Genomic DNA, 18497 nt, shown 5'->3' with positions numbered 1-18497 from the left:
CTAGACGGGTGGTTCTAGAGCTTGAGCTTCAGAATTCTTCAGTGACTAGCTTGTGAGTCCCACCCCCGGAGTTTCAGATTCCTAGATCTGAGGTGGGCCCTGAGAATTTGCATTTCTTACAAGTTCCCAGGTGACACTGCCCCTGGGCCCCCCTGGGAGAAGCCCTGGGCTGAGGCCAGACCCCACTCATCTATGTAAGTAAAGCTGTATCTGCTCGCGGCCCTGCCCGTGGCATCCACTTGGCCTGGGGCTGCTTTTGTGGGAGCCTGGAGCAGCTGGAGTGAGAATGCATGCCCCGAAAAGCCAAAAAAAAAAAAAAAAAGCCAAAAATATGGTTTGTCCTTTATAGGAAGTGCTTGCAGGTTCCTGATCTAGACAAAGAAATGACTTGAATGCATGGCCACGGCATTTCTGCGAATCTTTTTGGGATGGAAAAGGACGTGTTTGGGATCGACCATGGATGAAATGGTGGCCTGTGCTGCTCATTTACACTTGTCATTGACCTTTAGGGATTGTTTCAAGCCATGGAACAAATGAGTCCTGGAATATAAAGGCTCCAGTTGGGATAATTGCTGTATAGTTTTTTTAAAGGCAGCTTTTTAAGGGTATAATTAACATAATAAGCTGTGCATATTTAAAACGTACAGTTTGATAACGTTGACAAACGTGTACACACGTGAAACCATTGCTACAGTCAAGGTGAAGAAACCGTCTCTAACCCGCAAAGTGTCCCGTGCCCCTCGGCGGCCCCTCCGGCCTGTCCCTCCGCATCCGCACCCCGGGCAGCCACCGAGCAGCTTCCTTCACTCTAGATGGGTTTGCCTTGTCCAGAGCTTTATATACATGAAATCTCTTTTTCGGTCTGGTTTCTTCCACTCAGTATAATTATCTTGAGATTCTTCCGTGTGGTCGTGTCAGTAGTCGGGTTTTTTGTTCTTGTTTTTGCTCCATGGTACAGATTTGCCACAGTTTGTTTCTTCATTCACCTGCGGGTGCTTGGGCTCCTTGCCAGTTCTTGGCTGTTACTCATAAAGCTGCCGAGAACGCTCCTTTACAGGGTTTGCCGGGACGTTCACGTCTCATTCCCTCGTGTAGACACCTAGGTGTGAATGGCTGGGTCGTGTATTTGTGTGCAGGTTTGCCTTTCTAGAAACGCCGAGCTGGCCCAGAGCATCCGCACCACTCCCCATCCCCGCCAGCGCTTGCTGTGGTTCCTCTCTGCTTTCAGCCCTTCTAACAGGTGTGGAGGGGTATCTCATTGTGGTTTTAATTTGCGTTTCCCTAATGACGTTGGGCATCTTTTTGTGGGCTTGTTTGCCGTCTGTGTGTCTTCTATGGTGAAGTGTCCGTTCAAGATTTCTCTGTTATTTAAGTGGAGTTGTTGTCTTACTGGTGAATTTTGAGAGTTCTTTATGTATTCCGAGTGCAAGTCCCTTTTTACGTTTATGCTTTGCAAAGCTTTCTCCCTGTCTGTGGCTTTCTTTTTTCTTTTTTTCTTCTCAAGAGTAGAATTTTAACATTTTGATCAACTCCAGTGTACCAGTTGGTTCTTTTGGACGGGGCTTTTGATGTTTTAGCTGAGAAATCTTCCCTAATGCAAGGTCACAAAGATCATCTCTTTTGTTTTCTTCCACAGATTTTGTAGCGTTAAGGTTTACGTTTAGGTCTGTGATCTATTTTGAGTTAATTTTGGGGAATGATGCAAGGTCTACATCGAAGTTCATATTTTTGCATGTGGATGACCCCGTTGTTCCAGTCCCATTTGTTACAAAGACTATACTTTCTTGACTGAATTATCTTTGCACTTTTGTCAAAAATCAGTTGTCCATATGTGTGTGGATTTATTTCTGGACTCTCTTATGTTCAGTTGGTCGAGTTATCTATCTTTAATATCAATGTTGTGCTGTTTTTGATTATCATAGCTGTATAATTCTTGAAATCAGGTGATATTCATTCTCTAGCTGTGTTCCTTTTCAGAGTTGTTACGATTATTTCAGGTCCTCTGCATTTCCATATGAATTTTAGAATCAGTTTGTCAATTTCTATGAAAAAAAATCTTGCTGAAATTTTTGGTTGGGATTGAATTAGATTATAGATCAATTTGGGAAGAACTGATATTTTAACAGTTTTGAGTTTCCAACCCATGGTCAAGGTATATTGCTGCATTTATTTAAGTTATTCTTAGTTTCGCTCAGCAATATTTTATAGTCTTCAGGGCACAGGTCTTTGATGCCTTTTTTCAGATTTATTGATTTATCTCCAAGTTTTTTCTTTTTCTCTTTCGGTGTTGTTATAAGTACTCTTGTTTTTTAAATTTCAGCTCCTTATTATAAGTTGCTAGTACAATTTATTTTGCATCTTGCAACCTTGCAAATCATTCTAGTAGATTTTTGGAGATTCCGTCAGGTTTTACGTCTGTGAATAAGGGCAGTTTTGCTTCCTCTCCGATCTGCATGCCTTTTCTTTGTCTTGCGTGATTGCACTGGCTGGAGCCTCCTGTGGCTGAATAGACTTCGTGAGAGCAGACAGCCTTGCTCCTGGTCTTAGGGGAAGCGTGCAGTGTCTCACTGTTGGGTATGTTGTTCACACGTTACTGGGTTTTGTAGATGCTCCTTATTAGACTGAAGGAGTCCCTCCAGTTCTGTCCTTGATTGCTTTGATCAGGAATGGGTTGGAGTTTGTCAGATGCTTTTTTTGCATTTATTGAGATTATTTATATGGTGCATATCTTTTTTAGTTTATTAATATGGTGAGTTACATTGACTGATTTTGAATTCAGCTAACCTTTCGTTTTCTGGGATAAATCTCCCCTGGTCACGGTGTCTTATACTTTTTAGAATATTGTTGAGTTTGACTTGATAAAATTTTGTTTATAAATTTTTTTTAATAAATTTATTTGTTTTATTTATTTTTGGCTGCGTTGGGTCTTCATTGCTATGCGCGGGCTTTCTCTAGTTGTGGCGAGCGGGGCCTACTCTTCATTGTGGTGCGTGGGCTTCTCGTTGAGGTGGCTTCTCTTGTTGCGGAGCACGGGCTCTAGGCACGTGGGCGCAGTAGTTGTGGCTTGCAGGCTCTAGAGCGCAGGCTCAGTAGTTGTGGCACACGGGCTTAGTTGCTCCGCGGCATGTGGGATATTCCCGGACCAGGGCTCGAACCCGTGTTCCCTGCATTGGCAGGCGGATTCTTAACCACTGTGCCACCAGGGAAGCCCTGTTTATAAGTTTTTGCATTTATATTCGTGGGGGATATTGGGCTATAGTTTCTGTTTTGTTTTTTTTTCTTCTTGTAATATCTTTGTCTGGTTTTGGTGTCAGAGTAATGTTGGATTCATAGAATTATTTGGGAAGTATTCCGTCCTTAAACTTTTTGAAATAATTATTTACTTCTTTTCAAAATATTTGGTAGCACTTAGCATTGAAGCCCATTTGGGTCTGGAGGTTTTTTTGTGGGGAGGTTTTTAACTATTCAGGTTATCTGTTCTAGGCTGAGAGTTGTTTTTTACACGTAATTGCCCAATTCATTTAAATTGTCAGATTTATTGGCGTGGGTTGTTGACAGTGTTTTCCTGTTAGCTGTAGAAATCAGGGCGTTTCTGATGCTGATCATTTTTCTTTTTTTGTTTTCCTGATCAATCTGGGTAAAGGTTTATCAATTTTACTGGTCTTCTCAAAAAACCAGTTTGGGTTCACTGATTTTTTTCTGTTACTTTTTGTTTTCTATTTCATTGATTTATGTTTTGGTCTTTATATTTCTGTTTCTTCGGTTTACTTTGGGTTGAATTTGTCCTTTTTCTAGTTTCATATATTGGATGCTGAGCCATTTATTTGAGACCTTTCTTTTTTTTGTGATCCAAACATTTGGTTTTCTCCTGAGTCCTGTTTTAAGGGTATTGCACTATTCTGGTGCATTGTTTCCATTTCCATTCAGTTTAAAACTTTCTAATTACCGTGTGAGTTTCTCTTTGATGCACGGGTTATTTAGAAGTGGATTAGTTTCCAAACATTTGGGAATTCTCCAGCGGTCTTTCTGTTACTGATTGCGCATCGAATCCCACCTGGTAAGAGCACCCACCCGTGTGACGTGGCTCCTTTTGAAGGTACCGAGGCTGGTTTCAGCCCAGAGTGCAGTCCATCCCGGTAAACCCTCTGTGCACGCTGGGGGAGCTGAGCTGGGGGCTGCTCCGAACCCTCAGGTCGAGATGTTGGCAGCCTTGTTCACAGCTGCCATCCTGGCTGGTCTTCTGTGTCCTGCTCTCTGTTATTGCGAGGAGAGAATTGGCATCTTCTGTCATGATTGTGGATCTGTCTCTGCAGTCAGGTCAGGTTTTGGCTTCATGTATGTTGTAGCTTTGTTATTAGGGGCATCCGTGTTTATGATTCTTTTTAAAGATCACTTGATCCCTTTTATCAGTTATGAAATCAGCCTCGTCCCTGGTGAATACTCTTTGCCCTGAAACGTACTTTGCCTGATGTTAATGTAGCCGTTTCAGCTTTTGTTTACTTTTTTTACTCCTGTGAATTTGCGTATCCCTTCCCACGCCTTTGCTTTAACCTGTCTTTATGTTTGAAATGTGTTCTTGTAGGCTGCATGTGGCTTTCTTATCCAGTCTTACAATCTCTGCCTTTTAATTGAGGGTGTTCACCCCACTGAGGTTTACTTTCATTATTGACAGGATTAGGTTTGAGTCTTTCATCTTATTCCTTTTCTATTTTTCCATCTATTTGTTTCATTTTTCGTGGGTTTCTGCATTCCTTTGGATTAATCACATACTGTTTACGATGCCATAGTATTTCCTTGTTGCCTCATTTGCTGTGCTCATTTTGGGATTTTAAGGATCTGCCCGAGGCTTTAGCCTTTATCCTCGTCACCTTGGACCTGTCACCGTTCAGCGGCACCCAGCGCAGCACCTGCAGCGCGAGAACTTCACTGCAGTCTGCCCATCGTTCCGCTCCTGGCTTTTGGTTGTCACACACTGCACTTTTACACGTGTCATAGTCCCTGTAATACGTCATTACAGCTTATGATTAAACAATTACTTTCTTTTTATAATAAATTTCTTTTATTTATTTCTTTTTGGCTGCGTTGGGTCTTCGCTGCTGTGCGTGCGGGCTTTCTCCAGTTGCGGCGAGCGGGGGCTACTCTTCGTTACGGTGTGCCGGCTTCTCATTGCAGTGGTTTCTCGTTACGGAGCACGGGCTCGAGGCATGCGGGTTTCAGTAGTTGTGGCTCACGGGCTCTAGAGCCCAGGCTCAGTAGTCGTGGGGCACGGGCTTAGTTGCTCCGTGGCATGTGGGATCTTCCTGGACCAGGGCCCGAACCCGTGTCCCGTGCATTGGCAGGCGGTTTCTTAACTACTGCGTCACCAGGGAAGCCCCTAAACAATTGCTTTTTAAAGGCGCTTAAATAATAAGAGAGAAATTGATACATTTACTTATGTACTAATCATTTCTAGCACTGCTTATTCCTTTGCAAAGATACAGATTTCCATCTGGTGTTGTTTTTCTTCTGCCTGAAGCATGTCCTTTAATATTTCTTATTAGTATGGGTCCACTGGTGGTGAGTTTTTTGGTGTCAAAGCGTATTTAGTTCCCCTTTGTTTTTGAAAGGTATTTGCAGTGGGTATAGAATTCCGGGTTGATAGGTTTTTTTTTCCTTTCAGTACTTTAAAGATGCTGATCTGCTATGGTCCTTTGTTCCTCTTTCTGGGATGTCTTTATGATTTTCATTTTATCACTGGTTTTGAGCATCTTGATTTTGATGTACTTTGCTGTAGCTTTCTTTATGTTTTAAAAAAACTTTTTTTAAAATTAACTAATTAGTTTATTTGGTTGCACCAGGTCTTAGTTGCGGCAGGCAGGCTCCTTAGGTGTGGCAGGTGGTCTCCTTAGTTGCAGCTCACCAGCTCCTTAGTTGTGGCACACGGGCTCATTAGTTGTGGCAGGCGAACTCTTAGTTGCGGCATGCATGTGGGATCTAGTTCCCTGACCAGGGATCAAACCCGGACCCCCTGCATTGGGAGCGTGGAGTCTTATCCACTGCGCCACCAGGGAAGTCCCTGTAGCTTTCTTTGTTTTTATTTTTTAAAATTTACTTATTTTTAGTTTATTTATTTATTTTTGGCTGCGTTGGATCTTTGTTGCTGCGCGCGGGCTTCCCCTAGTTGGGGTGCAGGAGTGCTACTCTTCGTTGCGGCGCGTGGGCTTCTCATTGCGGTAGTTTCTCTTGCTGCAGAGCACGGGCTCTAGGCACGTGAGATTCAGTAGTTGTGGCACGCGGGCTCAGTAGTTGTGGCTCCTGGGCTCTAGAGCGCAGGCTCAGTAGCTGTGGCGCACGGATTTAGTTGCTCTGCGGCATGTGGGATCTTCCTGGACCAGGGCTTGAACCCGTGTCCCCTGCATTGGCAGGCGGATTCTTAACCGCTGCGCCACCAGGGAAGCCCCGTGGCTTTCTTTAGATTGCGTGTGTTTGGGGTTTATTGAGCTTTTGGAGTTCATAGTGTTTTTCAAGTTTGGAGAGTTTTTGGCCGGTGTTCTGAAGACTTTTTCTGCTCCCCCTGCTTCGTGTGGGAGCCCCAGTTACCTGCCGATTCACCGTTTGAAGTTGCCCCCCCCACCCCCCAGAGATGCTCTTCCCCTTCTCTTGGGTTCTTTCTCTCTGTTCCATTGTGAGCAGTTTGTCGCGAGCATCTGCGCTGCACATCTGCTCTGCCAGTGCATCTAGCATCGTCTTCATCTTGTGGACGTTTGACTTCACAGACCTTCTGTGTCTCTGTTTAACTTCTTGAGCACGTGGAGTCTGGCCTTAGTAATGGTTTTAACGTTCTATGTGAATTCCAAGTTTCGGTCCGTTTCAGTGGATTCGTGCATCTCTGCATTGTGGTTCGTGGTTTCCTGCTTCTTGGGCTATAGACGTTTTGATGCTGAATGTTCTGAATTCCTGTAAATCTTCTCAAGCTTTGTCCTGGGGCACAGTTAAGTTACTTGCGGACAGTCTGATCCTCACAGGTCTTGCTTTTACGATTTCTTGGGTAGGTCCGGAGGAATGCTCCTTCTAGGGGTAATTACCCCCCGCACTGTGGCACAACCATCCTGAGTAGCCAGGACTGCAAGGACTCAGGTACTCCAGCCTCCTGGGTGGAGCAGGGGCTGCTCCCAGCCCCGTGTGGGCCCCAGGCTCCATTCCCTTGAGTCCTCTTGGTGGGTCTTTCCCGGCCTCTGGCAGTGTCCTCACACGCGTGTGCCAGCCTGCGCTCTGCCCACCCTGCCCTCCCCCTGCGGCTCTGTCCTGGGCACTCCAGCCACACTGGTCCCTCTGGACCATCAGCTCTGTCTCCTCAACTCGGGGTGCCCTGGGCCCCGCTGTCTGAGAGCTCAAGGCAGTGAGCTGGGTGGCCGAGAGCTTCCCCATCTGGTGGGGGGGGGGGCGTCGCTGTCCTTGGTCACGATGTCCAGCGCCTTGAGGGCGGTCGTCTCCTGGATCTTGTCTGGGTTTTAACTGGCTGGGGGAGGGGGTGATCGGTCCCTGTGACGCCATCTGGGCTGCAGGCGGGTCCTCTCCCCGCGGCGTGGTTACTGCCCCCAAATCGGCTTCCAGCTTGTCTAATCAGGCACTCTTTTCATAAACAACATTAGAAAAACGAGATCAGAAGTTAAAAAATCGCTGTCATCTTGCGGGATGCGGACATCTGGGGAGGCTTCTCTGCACGGGGGCGTGTGGGGGGGTCCTCTGCGCTGCTGGAATCCCATGAAAAGCAAAAAGAGCTCGAGACTTGAGTGGCAGACCCCAGGGGTGCTGTCGGCCCTCGGAAGGAAGGTGAGCAAGTCAGACTCCGAGGTGGAAGGCTTCAAAAAAATCTCTGAATTGTGCTGACTGGCATGTCCGTCGTGAGCAGATATGTTTTCCTCTTTGCAGTAATCTTGGCTACATTAAATTCGTTTTTGTTAACATCTTCATTACTGCCTTTTCAATTTTAGTCAGAATTGATTATGAACAAAGTGCCATGATTTTGACTATTCAGAGTAGCAGCTGCGTCGAGCCAGCGCTTAACCAGTCTAGTGACAGGCTTGGTGTCCACACGCTCTCCGTGGCACCTGCGAGAATGGGCTTGCGTCCACGCGCTCTCTGTGGCACCTGCGAGAACGGACAGTACTCAGAGTTGAGGACTTGGCTGTCGGGGAAGGGGGATTACCAGGTGCCACTCATTTCAGGTTGAGCAGGGACAGAGCTGTGTATTTTGCTTTTCAGAAATTTCCAGGTAGTGTGGTGCCTTTCAGAGTGAGGAGGGTGGCGCATCGGTTATGCCGTCGGGGTGCAGCAGAGCGGTGACAGTGGCCTGTGTGCCCTCGTGTTCTCGTGCTAAAATACCACATCCACCTAGAGCCTTCCTTTAGGTCTGGAGGTGTGGTCAGTGGCTTTGGGGCTCGGCCAGGCCGAGGGTGGGGCTGCATTCTCCTAGACACTGTGGGGAGGAGCTCAGGGCTTAGCAGGTCAGGGCTGTGCTGTGGTCTCGCCCAGGAGGGGTGCGAACGTCTGTGCCATGGTGAGCCTGGGCACCAGGGCACAGGTGGGGCTGTGGCCCTCCTACTTCCGGATTGTCCCTGGTCACAGGTTGCAGTGCCACCCCGGTGTCTGCCCGGAGCTGCATCAGAACGGTTTTCACCGGGTGGCCGGAGATCTTCCTGAGCAGCCCGGGTGACCCAAGCTCTGGGGTCGGGGGCAGGGCTGCCGTGGGACAGACCTGGGCGCCGGGCGGGGAGCCCCTCGGTGGGCTTCACTCACCCTGGAAGCCCCTGCCCCGGGGGTGCCTGACCGGCCCCAGCCCTGGACTGGCGGCCTCCCGGACGCAGGGCTCCAGCTCAGAGAACTCGTCGCGTAGTAGGACCTCCGCCCCGGGGAGCTGATCCACGTTGTCTTTGCTGTTCTGGGTCTTTCCTGGCGGCCGGCAGATGCCCCCGTGTGTGCCCCCCGCCCTGATTTCTCCGTCCCAGCTTCTGGACAGGCGTAGCCTCGAGTGAGCACACGCGGGTGCTGGGCAAGGGGCCGGGCTCCTGCTGGGGTTCGCGGTGGGCTGAGCCACGGGGCCTCGGCCACAGCTGCACCTGACGGGGCGAAGTGCCAGCACGTGGGTCGGAGGAGGTGCTGGCCACGGCTTGGCTGCTGGGGGACGTTTTGCTTCCTGAGTCGAGAGGGGCCCTTGGGGGCACACGGCTGCCTGGGAAGTTGCATCCAGGGGCACAGGGCCTCGTCTGGCCCCCCCAGTGGTGCAGAGCTGACCACAGGGCGGTGACGGGGCAGGAGGCTGTGAATGCTGGGTGACGGGGAAGGCGGGCAGGGCCGGCCGAGACCCCTGCCCGGTGCCCTCCCGCCCGGTCGGCACTGCGGGCCTCCGAGTCACTCTAGAGGACTGTCGGAACCATATTTGATTGGGTTTCTGGCGGTGCGGGAGAGCTTTCCTGCCTGGCGTTAGAGCACAGTGCTTTCCCTGGTCGAGGGGGTGACTGACCTGACTTGCTGGTGGAGGGCTGCAGAGCAGAGGGGCCGAGGGGCAGTGGGCACACACGGTGTGGCGAGGCCTGGCGTTCCTGCTGAGGAAGCTGCAGGTCACCTGGTCAGGTCCCTGGGCGCTCGTGGGGAGCCAGCCTACGTTCAGTGGTACTGGGGGTCCACCCGCCACTCGGGACCCACTGGGCTCTGGCTCAGGTGTCCCTGCCACGCTGGGCCCTCGGTGTGGCCATGCTGCTGGGGATTTTGGGTGAGCCCACGCCTGACTCCTCGCGGCCCTGTCTGGGACCTGCTGTGACGTCCATCGTGTACCTCTGGGCAGCAGGTCCCCTGAGAGGCACTGCCAGCAGGTCCTTCGGAGGCCACAGAGCCGCGGGGCCTGCGTCCTAGCGGGTCTTTTCTTCCTCAGGCTCTGCTCTTCGCGCCCCGTGTGGCAGTTTAGAACGACAGGCCTCATGGGGACGGGCGATGACCTGGAAGGAGGTCAGTGGACAGGCGGGCGGGCTGTGTGCTGCGTCGTGCGGTGGCCCTGGCTGGTCCTTAGGGACGGCGAGACTTGGTAGCGTCTGGTCTCAGGGTGTGACGATGCGCTGCTTTCAACCCCCAGGAGAGACGGGGGTCACTTGCTGATGGAGCCCGGCCCCGTGGCTGGCAGGTCCCTGCTTCTCCCAGCCTGTCGTCGTGACGTGTGTGTGTGGGGGGGGAATGGGGCGTGCGGGTCGGTCTCTGCGCCCAGAGCCTCAGCTGTCCCCGCGTGTCCCCTGCCCGTCGTGGCCGTGCCCTGCGCCGTCGGGTGGGTTCTGGGCCGCGATCCCTCCACCGCTTCTGCCCCGTCCCCACCAGCGGGTTGGGTTCTCACAAGAGAGCGTCTGGGGGAGCGTCTGGGAGGCGTTGGCCCACCTCTCGAGGCCAGGGGCTGGACACAGCCCTGGTGACTTTCGCTGGCCCCTCCCGGGTGTGGGGGTGTGGCCACAGGTCCCAGCTCTGTCCCCGTTTACGAGAGGTCAGGCGGTCACAGAGGGTGAGGAGGCCTGCGGGCCCTGGGCCGCCATCTGGCCATTGTAAAAGGGGCCATACACGTTTCTGGAGGGGGGCGGTGGGTGTTGGCCGCCCTCCCCTCCCCCGCCTGCGGGCAGACACCCCTGCGCCCTCCTCTCCTGGTGTCTGTGCCGAGGGTGAAAAGTTCAGGCCACCAGCCCCAGAGGGAGCTGGGGGTGGGGCGGAGCCACTGCCTGTTTTCCTCCTGGGCCCTGGATTCAGCAAACCGGCCTGCTCTTCGCAGGGCGGGGCTGGGCTCGGGACAGACGGACGCGGTCCCGCCTGTGGCATCCCAGGGACTGTCACGGTTCACCGTGGGTGGCGGGAGCGCGGGCACCCCGGGATGCGCCCTCACCTGTGGTCAGGCCCTCAGGCTGCCCCAGGTGGAGGGCACCTGCCCCCGAAGGTGCTGTGGTCTCTGCCTGATGGCCGCGCCGTGGGCGGTGCGGCTCGTCCCTTTGGAGCTTAATTAGGAGGGACCTCCCCGGCGTCCTGTCGCCCAGTTCCCACCGGGGATGAAGGGCCAGTCCGGGAGCTTGCAGCTGCGGGACCCTCGGCACAAAGTCTTGATGCTGCCCTGCGCCCACCCAAACGCCCCTTTATGCCGAGCTGCTCCCGCCCCACGGAAACCTTTGTCCCTCTGGGCCTGCCGGCACCCGGACCCCTCTCCGCCCCCGCAGGACCTCCAGGGCTGAGATTTGGCCCTTGTCCCTGGGGGTCTCCTGTGTGGCTGCCCGGCCCATGGGGACTTGGGGGGCCCCTGGGGCGCCCCCTCCTCCCATCCGGGCCACTGCTGAAGGCCAGGAGGTGCAGATGGCCTGAGAGGACAGTGCCCGGGGAAGAGTTGCTCAGTTTACAGAAGCGGCTCCTTGAAAAGGGGACCTGATCCCCAAAACAGGCAGCATTATCAGAACAAGGGGCTGCAGGGAGGATGTGTCAACCCCCTTTGCTCATTCCTTTTTCCCCAGGGGGCACTGGCCCCTGTGGGCAGGTGCAGGGCCAGCCGGGCCGAGGGGCCTGGGGAGAGACGCCCCGCCCCGGGCCCCTCACTGGCGCTGCAGGCCCGGGCCCTGCAGAGAGGCCGGGTCGAAAGGTCACTGCCCTGATCTTTACGCCGCGTCGTGTGTTCTCACGACCCCTCGCCCTCCGCACAGACGGGCAGGGCTGGGGCTTGACACGGCCTTTCAGGGGATGAAACAGGCTGAAAGGTCTGAATTGCAGCCCTGAGGTGACATGTTTCAGTAGCTGAAAAGTGGTGTTAAAGCTGAGAAACACACACACACACACACGTCTCGGTTTAGGACAAAGAGAAACCAGGACTGGTTGGGACGACACCAGCTGCTAAAGCACAGTGAGGTGGGCATCCCCAGGTGGGAGGCCGCGCCAGGAGCCCCCTGTTTGCGGGCGGCCCGGCCTGGGGAAGACCTTCGGGACTTTCCTAGCAATGACGGGGGTTGACGAGTCGGTGTCCCTGTGTGCTGACCCGTCGGCGCTGCCGTCTCATCCACGTCGTCCTTGATGTCGTCTGCCCCAAACCCGAGCCTTCTTGTTGCTGCCGTGGCTTGTGTCCGTCCGCGGTGCTGGGACCTCATTTCTCTCCCCACCTCCTCTGGCCTGCGCCGGCCCTGCTTCTCTGGACCCTGGAGCAGGCGAGGTGTTTCTGCTCCCAGGATGACCCCCAGTACCTTTTTAAACAGAGCCGTCCCTCTTGAGGCCCCGAGGTGCTCTGCTTGTAGCCGGCCTCAGACGTGCTCCTTTCTGGGGGCGGCAGGTGGCAGGAGCCTGGCTCTTAGGTCCAGGGAGACACGGGTTATGTTGCTGCTGCCTGTGCCTGTGGCCGGTGGCCCAGTGTGTGCCAGGCCACTCAGGCTCCAACGACGGGGCTGCAGGAGCTGGAGCTGCAGGGGCAGGTGGCCGTGGAGACGGGCGTGGCGCGGGGCCCTCTCCCCTCCTCCCCTCCCGCCACCCCGCCCGGCTCCCAGCTCTGTCCTTCCGTTTTCTGTGTCACTGGGAGTAGGTGAGTGGTTGACAGGCTGGAAAGGCTCACGTATTTGGGGAAACCTCCCTCACACGTCTGTTCTGGTTCCTTCTGTGACTTTCCGCAGCACTTGTGCTGTGAAGCCTGTGCGTCTTCCCCGCACTTTGGTGGACGGCACCCTCCACGCGCTCACGCCTGCCTGGGGCTCCACGTCCACGCCCTGGCCACGTGTATCCCCGTGCTGTTTCTAGAAGCAGGAGTCAGGTCGGGGCCTGGGGCGTGAGGGACGGCGAAGTGGACGCTGTGCCAGCCCCGTGCTGGCCCCGGGAGGACAGCGGCGATGACGGGGGCCGCAGACGCGCACCCCCTCCGCCATCTGTCGTCACTCGCTCTGGCCAGCACGGGGCGGCGTCTGCGGCCTCCCTGCTCTTCCGGGGACGGGCGCCGCGGTCGTGTCTGAGCTCTGCTGTCCTTTGCCCACTGGTCCTTCAAGGTTCCTCCCAGCCGGGGCCTCCCACTCACCGGGGCTTTGGTTTTTCCATGAGCACTCTAGCACATCCTTAAGTGTCTGCCGGAAGGTGAGGAGGGGCCCCTAGAGGGGTCTGGCCCCATGGGAGAGCCCCGAGCACACTCTCAGCCCTTTCTGCCTAGGGGTGGGGGACTGGGGCCTTTGCTCTACTGCGGAGATGCTGGGGTCATGCGTGCCTTTGCTCTCTGGCCTTTACCCGCCGGGGTGGAGGTTGCTCTGTGTGGAAGAACTGGTGTCGGCTTTGCCGCGGCTCAAGCCTCCTTCGCCTGCTGTGCCCGGAGCCCCAGCCTGCGGCCTGGTTCCAACTTCCAGTCCACACCGCCCAGCATCCTGGAGGGAGGTGGTCCTGGCCCGGCACCTGCCTCTCTGCGGGCGGTGGGCAGGGCACACCCCCAGGGGCACCGGGACCCGTTCTCCAAGCTCTCAGGTCACTTTTTACGCTCAGAAGTTGTTTTCTTGGTGCCCAGTATTTGTCTCCAAAAGAAGGGCGAGGCCGTGCGGTGAAAGGAGCTGCCTGGGCAGCTGGGCCCCAGGGGGAGGTTGCACTGCCTGGCTCTGCTGCTCCCCCCACTGGGCGTGAAGGGGGGGCCCTCAGTGTCCCTGTGCTTCCCGGGGTCCCCCTGGCCCACCCCTGGGGCTGTGCCCCCACCTCGATGCTGCAGCCTCGCGTGTCAGAGGGTTGGCTGCTCTCCTGTGACGCTCCCTTGTTAGTGCTGCGGATTCTCCCTGGGAAAGGTGAAAAGCCTCCCTGGTACCTCGGTCCTGATGTATGCAGGACCCCTAGTCTTTGAGGCGTTTGCCTTTTGTTCCAAAACGGGGGGGGTTCTTGGGCCCCTGTGTCCACGCGTGCGTTTGCAGTGAGCATCGTGTGCGTGTCGTGGCCTCCGGCTGCTCCCCCGCGAGGACGGGTGTGGGCTGTTGACGCAGCCGGACTCCACCCGGGGGCCAGGAGGTGGGTGTCCACAGCCGCCAAGCCTGGCTCTGGAGAAGGGTCTCTGGCTGACCGCGGGGACACTTGTTCTGTTTAAAAAGAAAGACTATTGTAAACCTTCCAAACTTAAAACTTCTTGAGGTCGTGACCTTCTGCTTTCTGGGTGCATGTCAGCAAGGGCTCGCTCCACCCTTGCCGGCAGCCCTGCTTCGTGGTCGCCCCCAGCCGGGGTGGGGCCTGGCCCCTCGTGCAGAGGACACGCAGTGCGCACGCCCCCTGTGGCGAGTGCAGCCTGGAGGCAGGAGCCCCGTCCTTGCTGGCTCTCTGTGTCACTCTTGCTTGCTGCCTCCTGGCCCAAAGTGGCTGCTCAGGCCGAGCCTTCACATCCACGCACAGGAGAGGCCGGCACCCTGGGCCGGATGGAGTCACGTGGGTTCGTGTCATTGCAGGGAGTCCTTTCAGCTGAGCAGGGCGTGCTGGCTGCAGGTCCGGCCACGTGGGCTCAGGCCTGGCCCCAGCCTCACCTCCTCTGTCCTTGCTGGGAGGCCATGCGGGGCAGCAGCTAAGATGGGCCCCGGGGCCAGACTAGCGGCTTTTCTGGGGCCATTCTTGCAACATGCAGATTCCTAAACTTGCTTTGAAGACGACTGCCAGTGGAGAAGTCCCCACCTGGTCACTCCCCAGGCAGAATCACGTGGTCCTCACGTGTCCCTCTCCCTCAGCCCCTCAGAGCAGGGGCCTGACCTTCCTGTTGTGAAGACAGAGGCCTCTCCGTGGGTCCTGGCGTGTTGGGGGGAGATGGGGCTGCTCCGAGGCTGCTTCGAATATAAACGGGGTGTCTGTCGGGGCCGTGCGCGGTTAGCGGGCACGCGGCCCTGAGGTCCGGGCTGTCAGCCAACCGCTGTGGCGTTCTCATTTCTGATAGGTGCGCAGCCGGGGTCCCACGCAGACCTGCAGGGCTTTACCCTTTCCTGGGCCTGCTGCCAGGGGTGGGCAGGAGGGCAGGAGCGCCGCTGAGCCCCAGGGCGTCTGTGGAGATCAGTCCTGGCCTTGGGTGGCGACCCCGAGCGTCTGGGCTTTCTTGTTACGGTCCGAAGCGTCCTTAACCCTGCAGGAGGAAGAGACCACCTGCTGGAGGGCCAGTGCTGGCCGGACTCCAGAGCTCCCAGCACGTGGGGCTGCGGGCCCAGGGTCTCCGTCCCAGCAATCGCCTCAACCCCCAGGAAGCTCAGACACCTTGTGTCCCCGAGAACCCCAGGGCCTTGGGATGGCCGTGGATCCCCCGGGCTTCCGTGCACCCACAGGGCTGCATGGCGTGTGTGGACCCCAGGGTGACCCCGCCCTGGTCCTTGTGACTTGGCCCCGGGGGCATGGCTCCACCAACCAGGTCCCTCCCTTAGCCCTTGACTGCAGACTTAGACTCCGACCTCCTGTCCTGCTGGGCGTGCGGGGAGGGCGTTTCCACAGCCTGTGGGAGGAGCGGCCGCCCCGTCTTCTGGTCTCCTGGGCTCCTGGGCTCCGGTCGCTCTGGGCCCGCACGCAGCGCTGGTGTTTCTGGCCTGGTTGTCACGGACCTGGCGTCTGGAGGCCCCAGGCTGCGCTGGTGAGCAGTGCAGGGCTTTCCCTCCCAGTCCAGCGGGGGCGGCCGAATGCCAGGTGGGGCCGCAGAGCACTGCTGGGGCTTAGTACTACTACTAGTACTACTTAGTACTACTGGGGCCAAGGACTGGACAGTCATCCCAACTCCCGGCCGCCTGGCATTTCCGTGTCCCGAAGGCCCGAGTCCCTGCCCCCCGCCTCTCTGCGGGTGCTGCGGGCCTGGCGGACACCCCACGGGGGATACCCTGACGGAGAGCCCCTTCCTGCCCCGCCGGCCTTCTCCGGGCGCCGCATCCTCCCACCCCCCACTTCCAAGCCCCCTTCCCGTCCTTGTCACCTCCTCTCCTCTGGGCTTGCCAAGAATGTCGGGAAATTGGGGGGGGGCACAGGAAATGCCTCCTTCCCTCTAAGGACTGCTCCAGCTGCAAGTGCAGGGGGCTGGGGGAGGGGCACGGGCGCGGAAAGCTGTCCCCGGCCAAGGCCAACCCCGCGCCCCAGCCCTGCAGACAGAGGGGTGCTGTCTGCCTCGCTTTGGCCCCATGTGCGCGCCCTGCCAGGGGGAGAGACCGAGGCCGGAGGTCAGCGGACTCCTTGAGGGAAGTGAGGTGTTTCTTCTTTAGCTGTTTCAAGTGGGATCTTTCAAAAATCAGTGGTGACACCCCCTCTCCCGCCGTCTGTGTCATTAGCGTTTAGGAGACACGTTAGCCATTGGGGTGGAACCCGTTCCTGTGTGGGCAGACGGCGGCCCCTTCTCCAGGAGGCCGCCTGGGTCACCATCGCAGAGGGAGGGCCTGGTGTTCCCGATGTCACTGCCAGAGCCCGGCCTGCTGTAACCGCACGAGATTGAACCCCTGAACAACCCCGACATGGCGCCCGGTCTCCTCGCCTGCAGAGAGAAGGCCATGTCACCTGACACCTCATATGTGCACCTTTTAAGAATGTACACCTGGCCTAAAAAACAGCAGCAAACACAGGCTATAGTGTGGGTATTAAAAAAATGAAACAGGAGGCCCCAGTCTTCCTAATTAGATCATGTGAACCCAGGTCTTAGAGTCAGTGAGGGTCAGAGATAGCGGGGGGTGGGCCGTGGGCTCTGGTCCCTGCTGTGGCCTTGGCCACAGTGAGCAGAGCAGGCCCAGACCTGGGGCGAGGGGCCGGCCGCTGATTCTAATGGTGGCCCCAGCCCTCCGCTGCCCTTGATGGCAGGGCCTGCGAAGGGCTGCTGCCCCTCCCCCCAAGGAGAAGGCACAGGGAGCCCCTGTCTCTGCTCCCCACCAGGGCTGCCGGGACACCCCTCCCTTCCCCGTGGGGTCCTTGGCTTTGTGCAGTGAGAGAAGGGGCCCGGCGGGGCGCCTGTCAGCGAGGGGACGATGCAGGGCTGGTGTGGGCCGGGGCGGGGATGGGGTCAGGTCCTGGGCCGGGTCCCCTGGTGCAGCCATGTCACCCAGACTCTGGCCTGGCCGCACTGGGAGAGCCTTGGTGCCTGGGCCCCCGGCCTCCTGCCCCTGCCAGGCCCTGCCTCCACCTGCGTCTTGCTGGCGGGGGGGGTGTCTTGGGATACTCCGCAGGAGGGGAGCTTCAGGGGTCTCAGGGCCCATTGCCTGGCTCAGCAGTGGTGGGGGTTCTGCAGCTACGGGGCTGTCATGTGACTGGCGTGGTTCCTGCCGTAGGCGAGATGTGTTAGGGCTAGAGATTCGAGAAACGCCATGTTCTCTGTTCTGAGGTAGCAGAGCCTGCGTCGCCCCATTTTTCAGATGAAAAACAGGTGTGGATTCTTCAGGCCCCTGTTGCCTGCGTCCTGGCTCTCCTGGGCCCGGTGTGGCCCACAGAGCCTCCTCCCCGGTGCTGGTCACCCTTGTCTCCCTCCCCACCCCAGCCCACCCCACTGGCAGGGATGAACCTCAGATGGGAGGGGCTGGGCCCCCTTGGAGACCCTCATCCAAGTGTGAAGGTGACGCAGTGAGCTTCATGCCATGTGTTCTGCATTTTACTAGGGACCCACTCTGGTGGCCCTGCCTTCTTGTGTCCTGGTCGGTGTTGGCGACAGGGCCGTGGATTCTCGGCTCTGTGTCTCCAGGGTCATGTCTTCGGGACCCATGAGCAGCTGTCTTTCAGCCTGGGCTCGGGGACTCACCAGGGACACACCAGCGGTGACTTCGCTGGCCCCTTGCCGGCCTCGGTGCCTCAGCCTGGAAGCAGAGGCGGCCACCGCGCCAGCTCTGAGCAGCCCCGCGGCCGGGCAGCGCCACCATCCACCCGCGCCGGCTCGAGCGCTGGGCTCAGTGTTGTGTCGGTTTCTATGGCGAGGAAACAAGCAGGGCGGCTGCCGGGAGGGGGAGGGGAAGGGAGGGAGGAGGTGCAGGCGCTGAGGAAGCCAAACAGACCGGTGGCGCAGGCGGGGTGTGGGCGGGGCCGGCCGGGGCTACTTCCTGGCGGGGAAGCAGGCGAAAGTGCCGTCCCTCCAGCTGCCCGCTGAGGCCGGGGTGCCTGCAAGAGCTGGGCTCGGCCTTGTCGGCTGTCGGCACGTGCAGTGCCCGGGGGAGGGGGACTTGCCTCTGGGGGGGACCTTTAGGTTGCTGAGGAGTGGAGGGCAGCTCCCCTGGGACCCCGCCTGCTGGCGGAGGAGGCTGCACGGGGTCTGGCCCGGCGGTGCCGCAGCAGTGGCCAGGTCCGGTGTGTCTTTCCTTGTGCCTGCGCCGCCCACTGGTCCTGCCGCCCACGCCTGGCTCGCCGCAGCCTCCTTTTGGCCCCGGGTCACCCGGATTTCTCTCGGGGCTGCTTGCAGGTCTGGGTGAGGGGCCAGGCTGCCTCCCCCTGCTGCTGCGCCCCTCCTGCGAACCCCTCCAGGGGAACCCAGGGTCTCCAGCCGACCGGAGCCGATGCCAACGCCGCTGCGAGATCGCCCTGGGTCAGGCTCCCTT

At 57.1% G+C, this 18497-nt stretch overlaps 2 protein-coding genes across 2 annotated transcripts in view; one reads left to right on the top strand and one right to left on the bottom strand.

The window, feature by feature from the left end:
- Window positions 1-18497, top strand: part of SKI (SKI proto-oncogene) — a gene marked incomplete at its 5' end in the record, with an annotated part of 57533 nt that overhangs the window by 21324 nt on the left and 17712 nt on the right. The window lies entirely within an intron of this gene.
- Window positions 8771-17877, bottom strand: LOC309642545 (uncharacterized protein; the record flags this gene model as incomplete). Its single annotated transcript, XM_082424230.1, has 2 exons — window positions 15689-17877; window positions 8771-15658 (listed from the first exon to the last, which is right to left on the bottom strand). Exon 2 carries the CDS (start codon window positions 9956-9958, stop codon window positions 8771-8773), a length of 1188 nt encoding a protein of 395 aa, XP_082280356.1. The 5' UTR covers window positions 9959-15658; window positions 15689-17877.

The sequence above is a fragment of the Balaenoptera physalus genome (genome assembly GCF_965194825.1).
Source record: "Balaenoptera physalus genome assembly, chromosome: 1".
In the NCBI taxonomy this organism is placed as follows: Eukaryota; Metazoa; Chordata; class Mammalia; order Artiodactyla; family Balaenopteridae; genus Balaenoptera; species Balaenoptera physalus.
The sequence above is the reverse complement of the archived record's forward strand: the minus strand, read 5'-3'. Positions and strand labels throughout refer to the sequence as shown.